This window comes from Epargyreus clarus, unplaced genomic scaffold (genome assembly GCF_041222505.1).
Source record: "Epargyreus clarus isolate Ecla_fem2 unplaced genomic scaffold, WU_Ecla_fem_2.2 ptg000001l, whole genome shotgun sequence".
Taxonomy (NCBI): Eukaryota; Metazoa; Arthropoda; class Insecta; order Lepidoptera; family Hesperiidae; genus Epargyreus; species Epargyreus clarus.
In genome coordinates, this window is record NW_027332209.1 from 789,282 (window position 1) to 812,801 (window position 23,520).

General features: G+C 41.1%; 1 protein-coding gene across 1 annotated transcript in view; it reads right to left on the minus strand.

Moving 5' to 3' along the window:
* The window catches only part of LOC140742757 (echinoderm microtubule-associated protein-like 2), a 96,097-nt gene that overhangs the window by 4,046 nt on the left and 68,531 nt on the right, over positions 1 to 23,520 (minus strand). The window contains exons 8-16 of the mRNA XM_073073749.1: positions 15,909 to 16,073; positions 8,927 to 9,137; positions 8,213 to 8,419; positions 7,499 to 7,685; positions 6,735 to 6,943; positions 3,912 to 4,038; positions 3,075 to 3,205; positions 2,351 to 2,472; positions 1,180 to 1,312 (exon numbers count right to left, since the gene is read on the minus strand). Coding sequence (XP_072929850.1) covers positions 1,180 to 1,312; positions 2,351 to 2,472; positions 3,075 to 3,205; positions 3,912 to 4,038; positions 6,735 to 6,943; positions 7,499 to 7,685; positions 8,213 to 8,419; positions 8,927 to 9,137; positions 15,909 to 16,073 — 1,492 coding nt within the window. The remainder of the gene's footprint in view (positions 1 to 1,179; positions 1,313 to 2,350; positions 2,473 to 3,074; positions 3,206 to 3,911; positions 4,039 to 6,734; positions 6,944 to 7,498; positions 7,686 to 8,212; positions 8,420 to 8,926; positions 9,138 to 15,908; positions 16,074 to 23,520) is intronic.

The window sequence follows — 23,520 nt, forward strand, 5'->3', positions numbered from 1 at the left end:
TTAGACATGATCATGTATTGCATATTCTAAATTGTTTTTTTACACTTAAAATTTAACTGGTAGTATAATTCGAATTATCAAAGATTACAATCATAGATTTCAGTATGTATTTGGTATTTGTTATAAGAGTACGCCGCCATTTTTAACCGACTTCAAAAAGGAGGTGGTTATCAATTCGGCCGGTATCTTTTTATTTAAATCTTTGATGATTCGGATTATACTTAAATGTTTTTTTTTTAATGATTGGAATATCTATCTCTAACAATATTTCATCCAGATTTTGTGACATGATGAAGAACTAGAAAGTTATTAACATTTGGTATGATGTTCGTCAAAAGATGAACGACTAGTAGTTTTGTCATACTTTTTATTTGGACGTCTTTGTAGGTTTTTTTTTTTTTTTTTTTTATATGTTTGAGCCTAACGATAAAGCAGACGTGCTACCTGATGGAAAGTAGTCAACGTCGCCTATGAACATTTGCAACACCAGAGGAGTCGCCAATGCATCGCCGGCTTTGAAGGAGAGCTCTTTTTGCACCTTTTTTGAAGAGCCCCATGTCATAGCGCTCTGGGAATACCTCAGGAGGAAGTCAATGACTTCAGATGATATTTTCTACATTAGGTAAAACTACCCATACATTTTCTTTCTTGTGAGCCGTTCTAACACACTTGATGGTTCTTAACAAATGTGGTGTCACATGACGATGAGTATATTATTATTAAAAAAAATAAAAAGCGAGTCTTTAGTTTGCTGTAACAGTGGCACATATACGACGTATCTAGGTAATTGGACTTTTTATCTTATTATATAATCTCACATTGAAGCGAGTAATTACTTTATAAACAGATAATTGTGAAAATTTAGAAAAGCGTGTTTTGGATTTAAACCATTTTCATACAAGAACTCTATGTTAATTGAAGGTCAAATTAAGTTAGTTTATTCTAATTATAATATAATTACTAAGCCTTGAAGGCTTTTACGTAGAAGCTCGCGCTTTGAATATTGTAGCACAGTCATTTGTAAAATGTGAGGAATAGGTTGCGTTCTAAATTATTTAGAAGTGGGTAGAAGTTCAGCGCTTTTTACAAAACCGGGATAGGTTAGGTTAGTTCTAAACTTTGATTTGTAAATTTATGAACTAGTTTTCAATATATACGACTTTTAGAAAGCTGTCTTACCAAGCACTTGCCGAGTCTTGAGTACCGCGCGCCATCTCCATCAACCTGGTAAATATATATGAAGTTGTCCCGCGAGCCCAGCGCTACCATCTTGTTGTTAGGCGCGTACTGGATCGTTTGGATTGGTTCCGTGCTGCAAACAATATTTTGAATTATGATAATTTTTAAAACCTTTTTTATTAATTAAAAACGACAGTGTTGTGTATTACTGTGTTTCGTTTTAAAGGGTGGGTTATAAGGGAGACTTAATTCAGACGTTTCAACTTTGTCCTGAGGAGCAGCCACGCGTTTCTGGCCAATAGGTACTCGTAGGAAGATTCCTAACTAGATAGACTTATTTGGGGTAGGCCGGATAAATTACAGATGTGATGGCCGCCAATAGCTATTACCACACACTAAGAAGAGTGTGGTAAGGGAGACATACTTTTTGGAGGCGTTCCAGCTTAGTTCTCAGAGGTAGCGGCGCATACGTGGCTGACCTCAGGTAGGAATATCTAATCCTATCTGGGGTTGAATATATATACACATGAGCGGCAGTAGCCATTACCATCAGGTGGCCTGCATGTTGGGGGGCATTGTTTTCTTTTTCTTTAGTGAAGCTAATAATTTCTTCTTAAGTATGTTAGAAATAGATAAAATTGCTCCACACAACATTAATTGGCGTTCCATAGCAGGTACGTCTATTCAGCACCACAATTTCAAAGCTATTGTCTAATGTGCGGTGAGGAATATCAAACATCCCGCATGCGGGCATCATCGACTAATGAAAACGGTTACCGCATGCGGAACATATGGCATGCTTAAACAGAAATCTCCCGTCCCCGCATGCGAGTCCCACCGACTAATGAAAACGGTTACCGCATTCGGGCCCTACGGCAAGCTTAAACAGAAATCTCCCGTACCCCGAATGCGGGCTCTAACGACCAATGAAAATGAGTCATGATGATGCTCCGTTTTGGAGCGAAACACGTGTCGGTGGTGGTATGTATGGTGGTGTATATTTTTAATTTTTTGCATCTGCACGCATCATTTTGGGAGGGTGGTACTGCATGGTTTAAAGTATATACCATCGTACACATTCGTAGCGGATTGTTGCGAAGTAGTTTTAATCTTAAACTGAATATAAAAAATTGCCTTGCAACCAATAGCAGTGGTTAGTAGCAGCACTGACCCGTCCTGGTGTTGCGCGAGCAGCTCGCGCGAGTGCGGCGCGAACACCAGCCAGCGCCCCGACAGCGCGCCCACCGCGATCACGCCGCCGTCCGCCGACCATGCGCAGCACTGGGCGCGCTCCTGGAATACAAATATATAGGAGTAGCACACGAGCATGAGAGTAGTGATAGCCTAGTGGTTAAGAAACTAGGCGTCGATCGAGGGGTCCGAGGTTCAAATCCCAGGCAGCTCTGATTTTTATAAATTATGTGCGTATTAGAAATTAATTATCACTTGCTAAACGGCGAAGCAAAACATCGTGAAGAAACCTGCATACCTGAGATTTATAAAAAAAATCAAAGGTATGTGAAGTCTACCAATTCGCACTTGGCCAGCGCGGTGGACTATGGCCTATTCCTTCTTATTCTGAAAGAAGACCCGTGCCTAGCAGTGGGACAATAATAAACTAAAAACCACACTAAAATCGCACAAGGAAAATCATTAAACCTGATTCCTGACGGTCCTGACGAGAAGAATAGGATAATATTAAAATCGTATATCGCCATCGTCATCAAAATTTTAAATTAATCGAACCGTTCAAAGTGTGTAAAAATCGAGTTCAAAAATTTTAAAAGAGTTCAAAAGTTAAAAGCGTGGTCAAAAAATTCATACCGTTATTGAACCTAACCTTTTTTTTATTCACCCCTTAACTATTTAAACAAAAAAAAAATACAATAGCTTACCTCAATATCTTTGCTCCATACAGTGGAATGGCTCATACCATCCCACAGCTGGAGGAGTCTGTCCCAGCCCGCGGTCACGAACTGGGGCAACGTGGGGTGTGTTGCTAAGCCCCATAACTCGTCAACGTGGCCTGAAACCATGTTATTATTATGTTATTTTAGGATTATCATATTTACAAGGTGTATGCAACCTCTAGAGTTAATATAAAATGCATCATTTCTTTAATTATTACTCAGCAAAAGAAAATATACATATAACTTGTTAATTTCATTCAATAAATGTAAATAAAAATTTCGGTTTGTGTTTGATTTTCGATCGTCATTCCTTTAGCTTGCCATGTAAGATTATTTCCCAGAGTTTAATTTTTATAAGTGACAATATCCGATGACGCAATACAGGTGGTGTTATTTTTTTTCAAAACACATGGTGATTATCAGCTAGGAAAATGAATTTAAAAATTATGCAATTAAACGTTTTATCAAAACCTTTATCTCCTTTGAACATTTTCACTATTTCTTATGGTTTAAGATTTGACCATAGACATACATTAAAACAATCACCCTGTATATAACCGCTCATGGCATAATGCTGAGTTTGTTCCCTTTTCGCGATTGTTGCAGTGCATCGTATTTTAATTACACTAGGAAATTATAACTATATTATTTAAATGCTTTGTTAACTTAACTTTAAATTTGTTGTTATTATTTATTTGTTTAGTTTGTGTCTTTTTTCCATTTTTTTTATTTGTTTTATTTTTCATATTTGTATTTTTATATGAAAAAAATGTACTGTGTGCTGCAATTGTTTTGAATAAATTATGATATTATTATATTTACCTAGCACGGCTGGTGAGAAGCCAAGCTCCAAGTCACCATGAAGGATGCAGTTGCGAGTGGTGCCCACGTACAGCTGGCTACCGCGGCCCTCCGCTATGGCACGCACGCCGCCGTAATGCCCTTCGATCTGAAAACATTTCCATTTAATAAATTACTTAGTACTTTACAGTTGGGTGAGAGCAGCGCGCCGTCCTTGCGGCACACGGCGCCGCGCGGCCGTCACACTCGCCCCGGCCTCACTCGCCCCGTCACTCACCGCGGCCTCCAGCCCGGCGGGCGCCAGGTCGGCGTGCAGCAGCGCCACGCGGCCGTCCTTGCCGCCGGCGGAGAGCAGCGCGCCGTCCTTGCGGCACACGGCGCCGCGCGGCCGTCACACTCGCCCCGGCCTCACTCGCCCCGTCACTCACCGCGGCCTCCAGCCCGGCGGGCGCCAGGTCGGCGTGCAGCAGCGCCACGCGGCCGTCCTTGCCGCCGGCGGAGAGCAGCGCGCCGTCCTTGCGGCACACGGCGCCGCGCGGCCGTCACACTCGCCCCGGCCTCACTCGCCCCGTCACTCACCGCGGCCTCCAGCCCGGCGGGCGCCAGGTCGGCGTGCAGCAGCGCCACGCGGCCGTCCTTGCCGCCGGCGGAGAGCAGCGCGCCGTCCTTGCGGCACACGGCGCCGCGCGGCCGTCACACTCGCCCCGGCCTCACTCGCCCCGTCACTCACCGCGGCCTCCAGCCCGGCGGGCGCCAGGTCGGCGTGCAGCAGCGCCACGCGGCCGTCCTTGCCGCCGGCGGAGAGCAGCGCGCCGTCCTTGCGGCACACGGCGCCGCGCGGCCGTCACACTCGCCCCGGCCTCACTCGCCCCGTCACTCACCGCGGCCTCCAGCCCGGCGGGCGCCAGGTCGGCGTGCAGCAGCGCCACGCGGCCGTCCTTGCCGCCGGCGGAGAGCAGCGCGCCGTCCTTGCGGCACACGGCGCCGCGCGGCCGTCACACTCGCCCCGGCCTCACTCGCCCCGTCACTCACCGCGGCCTCCAGCCCGGCGGGCGCCAGGTCGGCGTGCAGCAGCGCCACGCGGCCGTCCTTGCCGCCGGCGGAGAGCAGCGCGCCGTCCTTGCGGCACACGGCGCCGCGCGGCCGTCACACTCGCCCCGGCCTCACTCGCCCCGTCACTCACCGCGGCCTCCAGCCCGGCGGGCGCCAGGTCGGCGTGCAGCAGCGCCACGCGGCCGTCCTTGCCGCCGGCGGAGAGCAGCGCGCCGTCCTTGCGGCACACGGCGCCGCGCGGCCGTCACACTCGCCCCGGCCTCACTCGCCCCGTCACTCACCGCGGCCTCCAGCCCGGCGGGCGCCAGGTCGGCGTGCAGCAGCGCCACGCGGCCGTCCTTGCCGCCGGCGGAGAGCAGCGCGCCGTCCTTGCGGCACACGGCGCCGCGCGGCCGTCACACTCGCCCCGGCCTCACTCGCCCCGTCACTCACCGCGGCCTCCAGCCCGGCGGGCGCCAGGTCGGCGTGCAGCAGCGCCACGCGGCCGTCCTTGCCGCCGGCGGAGAGCAGCGCGCCGTCCTTGCGGCACACGGCGCCGCGCGGCCGTCACACTCGCCCCGGCCTCACTCGCCCCGTCACTCACCGCGGCCTCCAGCCCGGCGGGCGCCAGGTCGGCGTGCAGCAGCGCCACGCGGCCGTCCTTGCCGCCGGCGGAGAGCAGCGCGCCGTCCTTGCGGCACACGGCGCCGCGCGGCCGTCACACTCGCCCCGGCCTCACTCGCCCCGTCACTCACCGCGGCCTCCAGCCCGGCGGGCGCCAGGTCGGCGTGCAGCAGCGCCACGCGGCCGTCCTTGCCGCCGGCGGAGAGCAGCGCGCCGTCCTTGCGGCACACGGCGCCGCGCGGCCGTCACACTCGCCCCGGCCTCACTCGCCCCGTCACTCACCGCGGCCTCCAGCCCGGCGGGCGCCAGGTCGGCGTGCAGCAGCGCCACGCGGCCGTCCTTGCCGCCGGCGGAGAGCAGCGCGCCGTCCTTGCGGCACACGGCGCCGCGCGGCCGTCACACTCGCCCCGGCCTCACTCGCCCCGTCACTCACCGCGGCCTCCAGCCCGGCGGGCGCCAGGTCGGCGTGCAGCAGCGCCACGCGGCCGTCCTTGCCGCCGGCGGAGAGCAGCGCGCCGTCCTTGCGGCACACGGCGCCGCGCGGCCGTCACACTCGCCCCGGCCTCACTCGCCCCGTCACTCACCGCGGCCTCCAGCCCGGCGGGCGCCAGGTCGGCGTGCAGCAGCGCCACGCGGCCGTCCTTGCCGCCGGCGGAGAGCAGCGCGCCGTCCTTGCGGCACACGGCGCCGCGCGGCCGTCACACTCGCCCCGGCCTCACTCGCCCCGTCACTCACCGCGGCCTCCAGCCCGGCGGGCGCCAGGTCGGCGTGCAGCAGCGCCACGCGGCCGTCCTTGCCGCCGGCGGAGAGCAGCGCGCCGTCCTTGCGGCACACGGCGCCGCGCGGCCGTCACACTCGCCCCGGCCTCACTCGCCCCGTCACTCACCGCGGCCTCCAGCCCGGCGGGCGCCAGGTCGGCGTGCAGCAGCGCCACGCGGCCGTCCTTGCCGCCGGCGGAGAGCAGCGCGCCGTCCTTGCGGCACACGGCGCCGCGCGGCCGTCACACTCGCCCCGGCCTCACTCGCCCCGTCACTCACCGCGGCCTCCAGCCCGGCGGGCGCCAGGTCGGCGTGCAGCAGCGCCACGCGGCCGTCCTTGCCGCCGGCGGAGAGCAGCGCGCCGTCCTTGCGGCACACGGCGCCGCGCGGCCGTCACACTCGCCCCGGCCTCACTCGCCCCGTCACTCACCGCGGCCTCCAGCCCGGCGGGCGCCAGGTCGGCGTGCAGCAGCGCCACGCGGCCGTCCTTGCCGCCGGCGGAGAGCAGCGCGCCGTCCTTGCGGGCGCACAGCGCGAACACGGCGCCGTCGTGCACGCCGCGCACCGCGCGCGCCACGCTGTTGGTGCCGCGCGCCCACACCGTTATGCTGCCGTTAGAGTCGCCGGAGAGCACGTCGCCTGTAAGGAACAACGGTTTACGAGTATTTTACTACTGTTCCAGCCTAAAACTGTAGACCCCAAAGACACGGGCATTATCTTATATATAAAATGCTCGTGTCACAATGTAACTAACATTGTGACACGTCCTCCTCCGAAACGGCTATACCGATTTTCACCAATATGCAGTAGGTCTGAAAATCGGCTACTATCTATTTTTCATACCCCTAAGAGTGATAAGGGTTGATCATCCTTAACATTTTGTTATTTATATGGCAACACAACGTTAACATTCAACGTTTTCTCTACCAGGGACGTTGACAGATATTTTTTCCGGCATAGAAGTGAAATCGTAAGTTTGGCAGTAAGCAGTATAATAAATTTCATGCCCAGGTTAACAATTAAATGTGTTTTTGAGATTTTTATTCCGCACACATAAAACGCCACCCAAAGCAATGTTATAAAAATCTTGTGTAATTTTATGTAATTGTCTTTCTCTAAACAGCTAGATTTATGTCCTGGTACATAAATTTATTAATAATGAATAATTCGGCACTGATGTTTGTATTCACTTACCATTCTGGTTGAAAGCAAGACACGTAACGTATTTGGGCTTGTCGCGGGTGTCGAAGATGCCCATGCGCTTGTACAGCACGCTGGAGCTGTCGAGCGTCCAGAACGCGATGTGGCCCTTCCCGCACGTCACGATCTGGTTGCGGTCCAGGGGGTGGAACTCCACCGCTACCACCGTGTCTACTGAACACTGAGAAAATAATCAGACTTTTTAATTGTTATTTTTTGGAAATACAAAGGTTGAAAGTCAAGAATCAAAATCTACTTTTAATTCTTTCTTGCGACACGTGCGTCTCGTCGCATCTGAGGTATAATTGACTCGAGTTGACCGGCTGGTTGTCATGTCATATTTATTATACAAACAGCGGGTAGTACACCACAATAATTATAGGTTATAATGTAACTTTTCTATTGACTGGATTTTTCAATAACCATGTACTCTTTATCGTTTGAACCGTAAGTAAAACTTAAATGCTTGCTTACACTCTTCACCTCTGCAAACTGGAGTACAACAGCCTTTATCATAGATTGGATGGTGGAGGCAGTTGTCTCCTCGTGCCTTAAAGCGATCACCGCATTCAATGCCGATCCCATATAATAATTTCGATTTTCTCGTCTACACTTTAAAATGTTGTTCTGCGAACCCAACACTGTACCCATACCTTGGTCTAAGTGAGGTTTCTATAAGATTGCAGTCCCCAGCCCTGGCCGGCTCACCTTGGTCTCGGCGACGCAGTGCCCCTTGTCGGTGCGCTGCCACTCCCACACGGAGATGACGTGGTCGGGCCCGTCGTCCACGCACGCGAGCAGCGCGCCGCCGTCCGCGCGCGAGAACGCCACGCACGCCGCCGCGCGCTCGATCTGCCCCGCCCCGATCACCGCGAGCGTGGCGAGTGACACTGAGTTCCAGACTCGTACGTGCGGCTGGAAATAATGAGAATTATTTGTGACGTATTGCTCGTACAGAAGTCTACGTCCAGTATAGGAAGACGGTGAAATTTTTACAATCCGTTTACTACTATAACTGGTATTATAATAAATACAAATAGGAACCATAAAACATATTTTAATATAGTTATTTTCATTTTACTATACGTTGTTTACGTATCATTCATCATCACCCCAACGCCATCTATTGTTGTGTCATATAACTAAGTATTGTTGAAAATAATAAAGAACAAAAATAAGTAAAATATAATGAACATTTGGTGGTACGGAAGCCTCCATGTGCGAATTCGACTTGTACCTCGACCTCGTAATTATTTAATATTCATTAAATTATACACGACCTTAAAAATAATTACAAACGTATAAAATACCGAATTATATTATAGTTTTGCATATCACAAGATGTCTGACTATTAAAAATAAATTAACTATAAAGATTAAAAAAGTCCTTTCGCTATAATATCACCTTCATCTGAAACTCACCCTGGCATCAAGACGATCATGTCCCGCGCACTGTCCACTGGCGACCACCAGCTTATTGGGGTGCACGGCGAGACACTTGACATCGTCAGTATGCCCGGTGTAGTGCCGCTGACACTGCTCATCAACGTTGAACAGCACCACCACCGACGCCACGAAGTACACGATCTCTCCAGTGGGCAGCAGGTACAGGTTGCTGCGACAGTCTTTGCCCCTGGAATTAAAGATGTTGTTCTTAAGGAATTCATTATCATAGACAAATTATTGTCCTATTCTTGAACTCAGGTTTTAGCTTGAAAAGGATTTAGGCTATAGTCTGCCATACTGAACAAACGCAGTAGTATAGTATAGTAGTTGGTAGTATTTATCAGCTTTTCTGATTATAATAGAACTATAAAAATATATAATAATATTTTAAACTAGGCATCTTCGCATTGTTAAAAGCTTAGATTTAGGATTTTTTCGTTTTAAAAGCTTTGTTCCGTTTTGGGTACAAATACAGGTCTGTGGTTCCGTTGCTGTTTGCAAATATTTAAATCCTTCAGAAAGTATTATTTGAAACTAAGATAATCCTTGACCACCAAACTATTATGAATATAATTAATCACGTTGATTCAAGATCCTAAATAAATTCATCACAAAGGATTACATTTGTAAAGTGTGAGTGCAACACTAACAATAGAATGGTTTTCCATCCGATATTTTCCTTTACACCGTGAAATGTTAGTAATGAAATATACTGATCATTTTAATACTTATTGTATGGATTTAATTGTATGAACGACAGTTAATATAAACATCTGGTGCCTAGCTTTAATTTTTTAACCGACTTCCTTTTATTTCCAAGTTTGCCTTCACCGAGATACCTTGAAATGTGGTCACATTAATATAGCGATTAAATATCATATTCCGAGATAAATCTTACAGTTACATAAAAATGCATACTTATAGCTTTGTTTGATTTATATAAGGACTTGTGGTTACAAGATTATCTTTCGTAAGGTATATATTAAATTAAGAATACTATACTTCTGAACATCATAATACATACAATCAAATACTTTACGTGATAGTTTATACAATTAGATAAAAACGATGCCTGACTTTAAAATAATTTAAATGTTGTCGTTAAAATGAAGTTAATTTTGACAATAATTACAACTTGCTTAAACATGACAATAGGGCCTGAAGGTCTCCATAACTTTCTCAAATGTTTATAAAAATTGTCAATTTAATTTTCCTAATGTGGCTAACTAATGCTTAGCTATAGTGAGGATCATACAGGTGCAACTGTTGGTCCACTGGGTTATTGTGGATCGCCTCTAACTCGGAATAAGGCCCGCGACACTTTTTCTTTATACAGGGCAAGATTTTATTTAACTTTAATCTTCTTTGCAGCAACATTCAACCCGCGTCCGGGACCGAACGTTTGAGGATGGGCAGAGACCTAGACCTTATATTTCGCCTACCTACCTATTTTCAGAGCGATGGTCGAGCCGATGGACCGTGACTTCGCTAAAACATGCTTAAATTTGACCCAAATTATTAAAAATCCCATTTCTGTCTTTCTCCATACTCCTTACGCCTTCTGGGAGGAGCCTTGCACCCATTTATATAGTACCCAGTCTACAGTTCACGTACCGAGACCTGTTCCCACGTTCTTTCAACGCAGTGCTATTGTGGTAAATCACTGTGTGGTCAGATGCATTACACGCGTGGTCACTCAAGCGAGACTCGACCTTGTGGATGCACCGCAAACATCTTCTACATAATGTACATCTATATATAGATCATCAAATAGTAGGTGTGTCGGCTTTAGCTATGTGTCTACCGCTAGTTGGTAATAAAATCAAAGTTAACCAATTTTTGTCTAGTTACAGTTCTAATTTTAATAATTTAGGTAGGCACAAAATGTAAAATTTTGTACTTTGGTTAACAAGAATTTACTTAATAAGATTTCTCATTACTATGGCGTAAATGATTCTAACCACCGACTACCTTTGTCACATAAATGACTTCCCAGAATTTGATGCTTATAAACGACACTATCAAACAGTGGAATAATACAGAGGGTGTATTTTTTTCAAAATGAACTCGTTCGATCCCCGGCTAAGGAAAAATATATTTAAAAAACGAATGATGCCGTTTTAGTTTTTATCAAAATCGTCCTCGTAACTCCTTTCAGCATTTTTAGCTAATCCTTATAGTTTCGGATTTGGCCCTGAAGGTCTATTTGAAAAATTCACCCTGTATATGACATATACATATAGGTATACTTATATTTGTTGAGCATCTTAGTCTTCAGTAGGACCAACGCATCTACGATCGATTTTTGGTTCGAATCGTCGAATGGAATTGGTAACATATATTCATGGACTGCAGTGAACATTTATCATCAGGTGAACTAGACTTGAAACTTCTTAAAAAAGTAAAATTAAAAATACTATGTAGGTACCTAATTAGATAACTACATTATAATTAGTCATGATCATGAACTACCTAGTTTAGTCATTTCGACCAATACATCATTAGAGGTAAATGTACCATTACACTGAATCACCGGTCATCATTCGAATTACACAGTTGGTCACTCAAGCGCGACCTGACCTTGAGGTACGTGCCGTTTCAGGCTTGGCTATCCGGTTTTTGTTTGAAACGAAACTAATTCAGAACAAAAGGTGCGTACAACGGAATCGAGTGTTATTTTTTAAAGTTGTTGATGTTTTTTATTAAGTAGAAACGGCACGTCTTGATAAAATGAGGGCAAAAAGTGAGAATACTTTTTCTAGACCTTGTTGTATCTATGGTTCATTGATACAGTTGGTCAAATTATGAAATCTTATATTTCCTCAACAAACAAATAATCTATTATTACTACTGTAATCTTTTTGCTTGTGAGACTAGGCTTCATAAAATAAAAATAACATGATTCTAAGCAAATCAACCGCAACAGATTATTGGCTAATGCTAATTGAATCTGGGAAAACGTTAAGCAATGGAAAACGGAATTTCGGTGAGCATGGCAAAAAATAACCTTGTTGCACACAAGGTTGTTTGATTGATTGACGGGTTCAATTGCAGAATTTAATGCATTATAAGTTAAAGTGTTTAGATATAAATCATTCTTTTTTGAAATTAAAGGAATGAACGAGCTTGTAATCCATTTGATGGAAAGGTCATTTTGATCTCCGACGGAACGCAACCGGAGTCCTCCAACCGCGATGGTCCGATCGGGCTCTGCCCTGGGGAGAGCACTTTTTGCTCCTTCCACATCATCTGGTGTTTACGATGGGATGCGACCACACATACAGCCGTCCTTCCCGGGGTTGCTTGCTGGATGGTTCGAGCTCCCACTCTTGCTGCCCGCAACCCCAGAAGCCCCCTTTTAGTCGCCTCTTACGACAGACAGGGGATACCGTAGCCCTTTTCTATTCCCGGGACTACAGGAACATCGAAGAATTGTACCTAACACCCATACTTGTTCACATAATAATTTTTTATAAGTAATTAGGTTTTCAAAGTTAATTTTGTTTTCAACCCACGCGTCTGTTAAGAAATGTACAGCCAAGTGCGGACCAAATACGTAGGATTTGTTATGTCCAACTGTAACTATTCTTAGCCGTAGGTGGCAATTGTCACTAAAACACAATTGGTAAATTGGAGAATTCTTGGCTATAATTGTAAAGACCATTATTGTGAACTTGCTATGACGTCAGACAAAATGTCTCACCAAAATGGTGAATTATACCAAATTCTGTCGATTGGGACCAGTACATACGAGTCCCATAGTACTCTTTTAAGTTTTTGTAGAATATAAGCCTGGAAAAAATACCAACATCATTATCCGGTGCAAGAATAATGATTTGTCATGACAAAAAGTTCACATTTGTTCAAGATTTAGTATGGAAAAAAATACCATCATCATTATCCGGTGCAAGAATAATAATTTGTCATGACAAAAAGTTCACATTTGTTGAATATAAAACCTAGAACACTCAAATAGCACGTAATGGCTTATTGACATAATTTACATTTTTAGATTTTCAAGCAATGGTATTTTTTAAACTAATACCATGTAATGTAATACATTTTTTAAACTTTAAAAATAATCATCACATGTAGTAAAATACAATAATGTATCATAATTATAAATTATTCGTTTATTCGATGTAAGGGTTCCTTAATTAATCGTTCGTGCATTTGTAATACTTATTAAAATGCAGACACCGTCGTGAATAGAAGCCTAGTCTTCCGTAATACTAATAATATTGATCAACTGTTTTAATGGTTCTCTAAATAATTACTGTTCTAAATTATACTCCAGTCTCATAAATAAAAAGTGGACAATTTATGAGCGTTTTCAACACTACTTACAGTAATTACATTTGTAACGGGGTTACCGTAATAATTTTGCTCGCATTACCTTTATTAATAATCTCTGTAATTATAATTACAATTTTAATTCAATTTAAATGAAATGCATTTATTTTGTACCGGCCTTCGAGGGCACCGACATTTTTTTTTCTTTTATTCGTATGTACTTGTTTTACAACTGTTTTAAATAGTAAAGTAGAACACTGTGTATTTCTTTAGATTAGTAGCTTAAAATAAGTACAGTTGATGTTACATTTCATTTCAATAACCAAACTAATAAGAAAAAAAAAACGATTTTTTTAAGCAGAATTCTTCTAAATTGGTAGAAGAGGTATTGAAAGTTAAAGAGGCCCGCACCAAGAATTAGAGCACGATGCTCCAATGCGGAGTAGTCGAGTAGAGACCAATGAAATTTATACGAAATTTCCATTCCTTTTTCTGCAGTAATCATATTTGGTAAAATTATTATATTGAAAAGGTCCTACAATAGATCGAACCCTTTGCGTGACAGAGCCGTATGGGACTGGGCCACAAACGCACCAAACCTAATTTACTAAACACTTATTCATGCCATGCTAGGTGCGGCATGACGTGTCCCATGGCGAATCATGAAAAAATAATAAACCATGGCGTTATCATGGCCGACCTTGTCGCACAATCGATATGCCTCCATGGCCCTGATAAACACATAGATTAATACTAAACCAGGGTGGTCTGACTTTCATTTGACATGTATCTAGGTCATATGACTAAACGGTAAACTATTCTCATTGATTTAAATGACTTTGTATTTGTAAATTTGACTTTGTACTGATATTCATGATAATTTCTGTTTGTTGTAGACTAACATACGTACGTATTGTGCCTTATAATATTATATCAAGTTGCTATGTTGTGATATGATAAGGCATTGCAACGGAGTCCTCGGTGCAGCAACTGCATTTGCAGCCGACCTCAGGCAGGAGCCAATGTTACTTAATTAAATAATAGTGCCCTGATACTGCTTCGCTTAGTTGTTATGTAATACCTAATACATATAATAAAATAGTCTATCTAATTTTTTACATAATTTCAACCGAATTTGACCTAAGGTTTCAAAAGTATTTTGGACCTATCATGTACGTACCAATGTGTTATTATGAATGTTGTGTGGACATAATACTCATAATGTAATAATTTCAAATTGTTTTCATAAAGAGGTAATTAAAAATAAATGTACTTGGTCTTCTCTCTCACATAGTATTGACAACGAGCGAGAGTTAAATAAACATATCATCATTTTGGAAATCCATGTTTATTGTTAGATATAAGTACGTACCATACAGGTAATATGCACAATATCTTTGTTATCATCATTTTTTGTTAGCTAAAACTGAACCTGTGTACATTATGTCATACTTATTTTCACACATTCTCTTCATGATGCATTCTCATGTAAAGATGTGCTCTACAGTAACAAGTCTTTGTAATGTTTACATCAAGTTGAACCAATTTTGTAATTATACAAGAATTCTTTAATTGTAATGTTTATAGTAAAAAAACGCAAACACCTGTTTTATAATTACAAACTATTTTTTTAAAAAGACTTGGTATAAGGAGAATAAAGAGATCTTTGTAGCTAAGAAGAAATTTCTTAGATATGTTAATTGGTACCAACAAGATCGCTAGTAGCTTTAATCATGAAAAATTCCACACTTACAAACTTACATTCAAATTATTTAAAATTACGTAGGTTTAAGAATAGATAAGAATAGACTAAAAGATTTAGGTGACATTAAACACTAGTATGCGTTTAAGTATTAGAGTAAGTTGTTGGTATTTCTGTGTGGAAATTTTGCTTCTAGGTGTAACTCTAGATTTACTATATCTTCGCTTCGCTTCGCTTCGGGCTCTTCAAAGGCCGGGCCTAGAGCCCGACGTATCTTATCTAAGTCTGTTAGTAGATAAGTCCTTATGTTGACAAAAGGAAAGTGATTTGTTGTGATTACGTTATATAGCGACAAAAGTTATCGGTATATTTAATGGTTTAAAACAAAAGCCGGCGTAAAAAAGATTAATTAAATAGACAATAGTCGTCTCGGAAATAAGTCGACGAGAAAAAGTCCTATTTCTTCCCGACTGCCTTCTACTTTTGAAATTGCTCACAATAATTATTTAAGTGCGCCGTAAAGGGAGACAGTTTTCGGCTGACATCATATATGGACAGGTATAGATGTCAATGCCAACGGCCAACAGGTTTTGCAAAAATAACCGCGCCTTATGGGGTGCTGCGATTTCTTTTAAAAAACATCCTTATATGGTAAAAGATTTCAAGGCAGGCTGTGTTTCAATTGACAACCATTGCCACGTAACATTTGTTATGTCTTCAACGGTTCCCAGGGATATCTACTCATTTCTATATCCCAAAGTTTTTCAGAAACCGACGGCTGCGCTTACTACCCCAGAGGACTAAGTTGGAATGCCTTATTCAAGTGTACTATCCTTACCAACATTTCAAATTAGAACACAACAGCATTTAAAAGCTGTTATGAGACAGAAATAGACACGGCGGTGGTGCCTCCGAAATCGAATCCCAGTAAATTCTGTGAATACCTTTAAAATATTGACTTACCTGTATCCGTACACCCATTCTAATTTGAGCTTGTTCTGAGGTGGCGGGGCGACCTTAGCGGGGTCCAGCGCATCCTGGTCGCTGGGTCCGTACAGGACCACTGGTCTCCCGCGAAGGTACATCCGCATGGAGCCATCTTCTTCGTTGTACTGACACGTGTGGGTACTGGAAGAAATTTGAGATGAATTACCAATTTAAATACGACTTGTAGTGTTTGAAGTTCAACATGTGTCTAAATGTGTCCTTTATTTAATAAAAATGAGCAATACAGCATAATTGTAAAAAACATTAGGTATGATATCTTGCTATAAGTTAATATAGAAAAATCTATACGAATCCATTATTTAGTAAAAAGGAGGCAATACGCTGTAATCGTACATAAAAATAGTAATACAATTACTCGTGCAGATGCAGGGTACCTACTTACATATTTAGTTTTATTTTTGTAAATATTTACCAAATTACAAGCTACATGATTATCGACTTGTTGTGCCATCGCCGAAATAGATGGCGAGTGTAGGCACTCTTTTAACTTTTACGTTAAATTATTTTGCGGCAGATCAGTAAGGCCCACAATATTACTGGATCTACAAAATCTCACACGTACACTACAGGGTTCTACAACCCTATAGGTCCGAATTACGGTTATTTTAATTAAACTTTTATACCGTACATTATATTGTTCTAATAAGCCTGAACCATAGGAAATAACTTTAGGATGATAAAATCAGAACAACTATAATTATTCTTACAATCACGCGATATATGAATACATTAACCCACAAACTATTCTTTTGTTACGGTTTTTTGTTAAGTAGATTTTTGTGTTGTTACCATAGATTAGTACTTATATGTTACATAAAGAAACAACTTGAAAAAAATATACAAAAAAATCTCTTAAAATAACTGCAAATCTTCGTACAGACTTAGAAATTGCTTAATTACCTTATACCTACTGTGTAATAAAAAATATATTAATTGTTATAGATGTAGGTAGTAGTAAAACACCAATTTGTTAATCCCCATTGTTTTAGCTAATTTATTTAATTTATCGACACCTATTAATTAACTTCTGATAAAATAAATTAAATTAGCACAAACAAGCTTTAATTATATTTATAATACGAGGAAACATTAATGAAAACGAATGTTAAAAGGAAAAATACCATATTAATATTAAATGGTTTAAAAATATTATACAAAATGAAAAACATAAAATTTTGTACATTATCAAATTTAAAATGATAGGTTAGAACTAAGCAAACAATTAAAACTATGTTATTCAACAACAAAGTTTTGTTATTTAACAACAAAAGCATAAAGTCAACCAGATGATCATAATGTACCCACAAACTGTTGTTACTAAGCAAAGCAAAAAATCATAAGCGACTTACATAGGGGTGAACGACATCGTCAACTGCTTAAACGCGTAAGTCGGAGACAATACCGCCGAATTCAAGCTCAAATTACTCAAACACTAACCACCCACGTAGTAAGCTTCCCAAACCACTAGACAGCAAACAAAAATCTAAAATAAAAATAATTGCCTCATATACTATTCCCGCTAATTCGTCATTAATACCGATCTGTTTAATCTGTTAGATAAGCTATGATAAAAGTTTACCTGTCATCCATGGCGGGAAATTAATGACAGTTGATTTTTAAAGTCCAATCTCGAATTGGCACTAGAGTTTTTGCGAGTAAAGTTTTAAAACCGGTTCCGAAACACTGACACGATTCAAACAGCCGGCGTCTGAGAAAAACGTTCACAGACTGCGAGTGAGTAGAATGGAACGCAGCGCGAATGAGTTTGAATGTTGTTCGATGTTTCTTTATATCAGACTAATTCCATTGAATCTCTTGCTTCTATTAAGCCTGCTTGATTATTTGAAATCGAGCAATGTATTTGGCATATAATACATGTAACTGCTGCATATACTGGCGTGTCTTTAGTGTGTATGTATTACAAGGTATCTCTTTGATTAGTCATTCATTTCTCACGTAGATTACATGACGTTAGATTTAACAGAATGGGTGTTTTAAAGGAAAATTGGAGTGGTTTAGAGACATTTGTTCAGCTTAAAAGGACGCGTTTATGTTCTTCCAGTTAACAACAAGGTCATAGATAATTTGGTTCATTAAGATTGCCATTTAGTAATTTAAGATGACAACTAAAATGCGGAGGAACGTTATATAAACGCAATAAAATGGTCATATGTTTCAATTTATACGCGGTACTGAATTTACTGCAACATCTTCGTCAGCACAAAAGTAAAGGACTTGGCACAAGATTGAGAACTTATTGAAACTCAGGTGCTGTCCTCACAAAGTTTTCCTTCCCTATTAAAACAATTGATAATTAATATCAAATGCCTACAGATTCATAATTTTGAAGTTAGAGGTGCCTCGGGTTTGAACCTCGAATCCCGAAACTGGATTCCGCAAGATCGTACCGCTAGATTATCACTGATAGTTATGAATATTATAATACACACCTGAGTAATTTACATGCATAATTGTAATTGCAGAGGATATATTGCTGTATAATGTATGAATAAATTAATATCAAGACTACTGTTATTTAATCTGAGCCTATTGTTTTATATGTTGATAAACTAACAATAGCCCCGCTAATTGCCTGACCGCATGGCATTACGGTTATAATTATACCGCTTCGATAATCGTTCCGCGATCAATCCCGGGTTAGGCAAGTTTGACCATTCTCCAAATTTAGCCCTTTTCCGGGTCTGGTTGCTTCTACGTTCTAAATGCTTAATAAAACAAACAATCAAATGCAAGATATTGCAAAAATTTGCTACCATTCCCATGATGTATGCAATGTAAGATAAGCGTAGGTTGGTTACAAAGTAGTGTCATTATGATAAGCTCAACGCACGATCATAATATGAAAAATAAATCAATTTATTCGATGCTTATAATATTATGATAATTTCATAATACCCATAAAATCTTTTTTAATAATATTAATAGTAAAAGTGAAATATCACACTTTTAAATGTATAATAGTAGGTAAATATTACACTAACCCGTTACTTTACTTAGTTATATAATCTTCTTCACTCTTGTATTCTATTTTGTTTAATAAGTATGTACTTAGTAAATGTTTTTCTTTCTTTTATTAATTTTGAATCTTTATCATAAATCTATACACATAATTAAAATGGGAGTGTCTGTTTTTAATATTGAAATAACCGCTTTTTACTACATGCACATGAATATACAAACGGTACGTACACCAAAATAACATTTTTTACATTTTTTGTCTGTCTGTCGTTCTGTTTGTTCTGGCTAATCTATAAAATGGCCAGACCGATTTTGACTGGACTTTTATTGGCAGGTAGCTGATGTAATAAGGAGTAACTTAGGCTACTTATATTTTAGAACTAGCTGTGCCACTGTTTCTTTTTAACGCGGATGAAACCGCGGGGCACAGCTAGTCAGAAATAAGAATGCCATTTCATCCAAAGCCTGTACTATGTTGCGATACTTTTACGTTCCACTACTAAACCCAAATTTGTGTTAACTGTGAAAGGTCTAAAAATACAGTTCACCGCTTTCGCAATGTATTTTCCATGCGTCACTTCATCTTGATTCCATCAAGTACGTTCCTAACATCCTCATTAGGCGTCACGTGTTCGTATTGTTCTCACGTTTCCACCGCGATGACTATTTTTATCTTAACCGTGTTCATCATACGAATACCTAGCTGTAATTGTTCGTAGATTAATAAGATAGCAATCTTTTCTGTGCACTGCATACGTACCATCGTAATTACTACAACTACTACACAAGATTATTGTTATACTAAATGGTTTGTATGATATAATGCAAAATAATGATAATATCATTAATTTTTTACTAAGTTGGGTTTAGTTTCCATAAGGTCCAATGTCTACTTTAGACATTTAAGAAAGCAAAATTTATACAAAATGTTCCAACGTGATCCTTATAAACAGCTACTCCATTGTAATCGATCTCAGGTTAGGATTCCACCAGGTCAGGCAGAAGTGACCAACACCAACTGGACTGTTTCTTTCCTACCTATATTACTTGGCATGCTAAACTTCACATGCCATTGAGAACATTATGGAAAACATTAATGCGTTACTGATTTTCACATTATTTGAAAGTATAATTTTCAACCTCGCCATTCTATGTGCCTCGCTATCTTCACATATTGTTTAAATGACTATTTATTATGCACTTGTTTTCTCGTCCTCGATGATCAGAATACTATTTGTTAGTATCGTGTTCTAGTACTCTCTGGCGCCACATAATTTTAAAGATTCTGAAAATAAAACAAACCTGAACGCGCCCAATGCATGGGCACATCCTTATTCCTTACCGCGCTTTTATCTGTCATTCGTTTTCTATGTCACTTTAACGGCGCCGCATTTTTTCTCCATATTAATAGAATAAGTTATATTTTTATATAAATACTGATATTTAATAATCAAACAAGTGAAATATGGGGAAAAGAAGAAGTGCAGAGAAGGAAAGAGATAAAATCGCAAGAAAAATACGCAAATTAAATAAAAAGTTACAAGCAATGGCGGAGGCGTCTGACTCGGAGAGCATCGGTAAGTTTTTCTTTTCTAATATTCTAGATCATGTGTTTTGTTATGGATACTAAGGCCCACCTGAGGGGTACGGCGGTGTCGAAACATTTCAGAACTATTCAATTGGGAAAAATACTCAAATATACAATTTTTTGTTTATTTATGAGATATTTTCCGTCGTGGATATTCGGAAGGAATATCACGATAATACATAGATTGCAGTTGCTATGCCGTAGGGACTAGATCTGCATATCATTTTATAACATACCTAATCAGGTCAATGTTTCTTTTCTTTCAAAGAATCGGCTGCTACAAGTCCTGCAACAGAGATTCCTTTAACGCCTACTGGGATTGAAGAGCTTAATCAAATTGATGAAGAGGCTCCATCACAGACAATAAATGAGGAACCCATACCTATTTTGGACAAACCAATTGGTGCGGATATATTAGATGCTCTGGGGAACATAGAAGAAATTCAAGAGGGACCCACTGTTCATGCTGAAATCGTGCGCAGGTGGATACCTATTGTTACAAAAGGTTTGCCCAAGGACATGAAAATAGAATTAATGACAAAGCACATCCCATTTGAAAATATGCCAACACTAACTCCTAGACTTAATCCTGAAATTATGGCAGCGGTTAGTGAAAATATAAAGAAAAGGGATTCTATTATTGCAGAGAGGCAGAAACAAGTGGGTGCTGCACTAGTAGCCATTGGAACTTTGTATTCATAATGATGACAACATAGACATTATCAAAAATATGAATGATGCTGCCAAGATAATGTGTGATACCATTTATATAGATACACAGAGCAGGAGGTCTCTAATAGCTGCAGTTATTAACAAAGATATGAAGGAATCCCTTACTGATGAAGCTGGTACTTTCTTATTTGGAAATGACCTTTCAGAAAAAATTAAGGCCACGAAAGCTGTTCAAAGGTCAGTAAAGGACCTTAAGACTACCTATGTTATGGCTACCAGAACTCCTGGAAAACCCAAGTCTTTAAACTGGCGGGGCCCTCCTCGTCCATATGCCCGGGCACCAACAGGAGGGAAGCCGACCCAGCCTGGAAAACAGCAGAAGAAAGAAAACAAGAAACCGAGGCAGTTATTCCAGAACAACCGCAACAACAACACTTACAGGCGTTAGAAGTCCAGGTAGGCAGAATTCAATTTTTTAAAAATAACTGGAAGAAGATCACCAATGATCCCACCATACTGAAATGGGTATCTGGTTACAAAATACCATTTAGTGCAAGACCGCATCAAAATTGTCAACCTCTGAATGAGTCATTCTCATCACAGGAATATAGCCAAGTTAAAATAGAAATAACAAAGCTTATTAAATCACATGTAATTGAAAAATGCAATAAAACACAAGGGCAGTTCTGTTCATCTATCTTTTTAGTTAAAAAACCAAATGGAGATTTTAGGTTTATTCTGAATTTAAAGAAGTTAAATAATTTCATTTCAACAAGTCATTTTAAATTAGAAGACTACCGTACAGTGTGCAAGCTTCTACAGAAAGATTGTTTCATGGCAACAATTGATAAGAAAGATGCCTATTACATGTGTAACATTAACCCGAATCATAGAAAATATCTTAGATTTATATTTGATGGCGAAATGTACCAATTTAATGTACTTCCATTTGGTTTATGTACTGCACCATATGTATTCACAAAATTATTAAAACCTATTGTAACAGTACTCAGAGGGAAAGGGTTACAATCTGTTCAATATCTTGATGATTGGCTGTGTTTAGGAAACACATATGAAGAGTGCCTTCAAAATGTTGAACAGACTGTCGCCCTCCTTACTCAGTTAGGCTTTATAATCAATAGAAATAAAAGTAAACTGATTCCTTCAAAGGAATGTAAATTTCTTGGTTTTTTGTTTAACACAAATGTAATGACAATTTCTATTGACTTTGATAAAAGACAAAGATGTCGAAAGCTTATTAAAAAATTACTATCCAAAACTAACTTCTCTATTAGATTTTTGGCTCAGGTTCTTGGAACACTGGTGTCTGTATGTCCAGCTATCCCATATGGATTACTTTATACCAAACAATTAGAAAGACATAAATACTTATCTCTTTTAAATAACAATGATAATTACGAAGCAGTTATTTCACTACCAAAAGATTGTTATTCTGACCTTGAATGGTGGTTAAAAAATATTTCAACATCAATTTCCTTTATTAGAAAAAATAGGTATGTATTAGAAATATACACTGATGCATCACAATCAGGTTGGGGTGCATCCTGTGATGGGCAGACAGCTAGTGGTCCATGGACAGAACAGGAATCCAAGCTTCACATTAATACTTTAGAACTTAAAGCTGCTTTGTTTGGTCTTAAAAGTTTTGCAAAACATTTTTCTAAATGTGAAATTCTTCTGAGAATCGATAACACAACAGCAATTTCTTATATAAACCGCTATGGAGGAATACAATATCCACATTTACATCAGATCGCAAAAGATATCTGGCAGTGGTGTGAACAGCTTAATATATTTGTATTTGCTTCTTACATAAATACAAAAGATAATATAGTTGCAGATTTCGAGTCTAGGAAAAACTTAGACCATACAGAGTGGGAAATTAACAATAATTATTTCAAAAAGATTGTTCAATCTTTTGGCAATCCAGACATAGATTTATTTGCCTCAAGAACAAACACAAAATGTAAAAAATATGTATCTTGGCATCCGGACCCTTCAGCTTATAAAGTAGACTCATTTACAATGTCTTGGAGTGATTTCTATTTTTATGCATTTCCACCATTCTCTATGATTTTAAAATGTATAGAAAAAATTATCACTGATGAAGCAACTGGAATTCTTGTAGTACCTTATTGGAAAACCCAACCTTGGTTTCCCTTATTCAAAAAGTTACTGGTAATGGAACCAATTATTTTTGAACCAAATAGTAATTTACTTATTTTATGTAATTACAGTGCACCTCATCCTCTTCACCGCAACCTATCACTAATGGCAGGGAAATTGTCCGGCAGGCGTTCATAGACT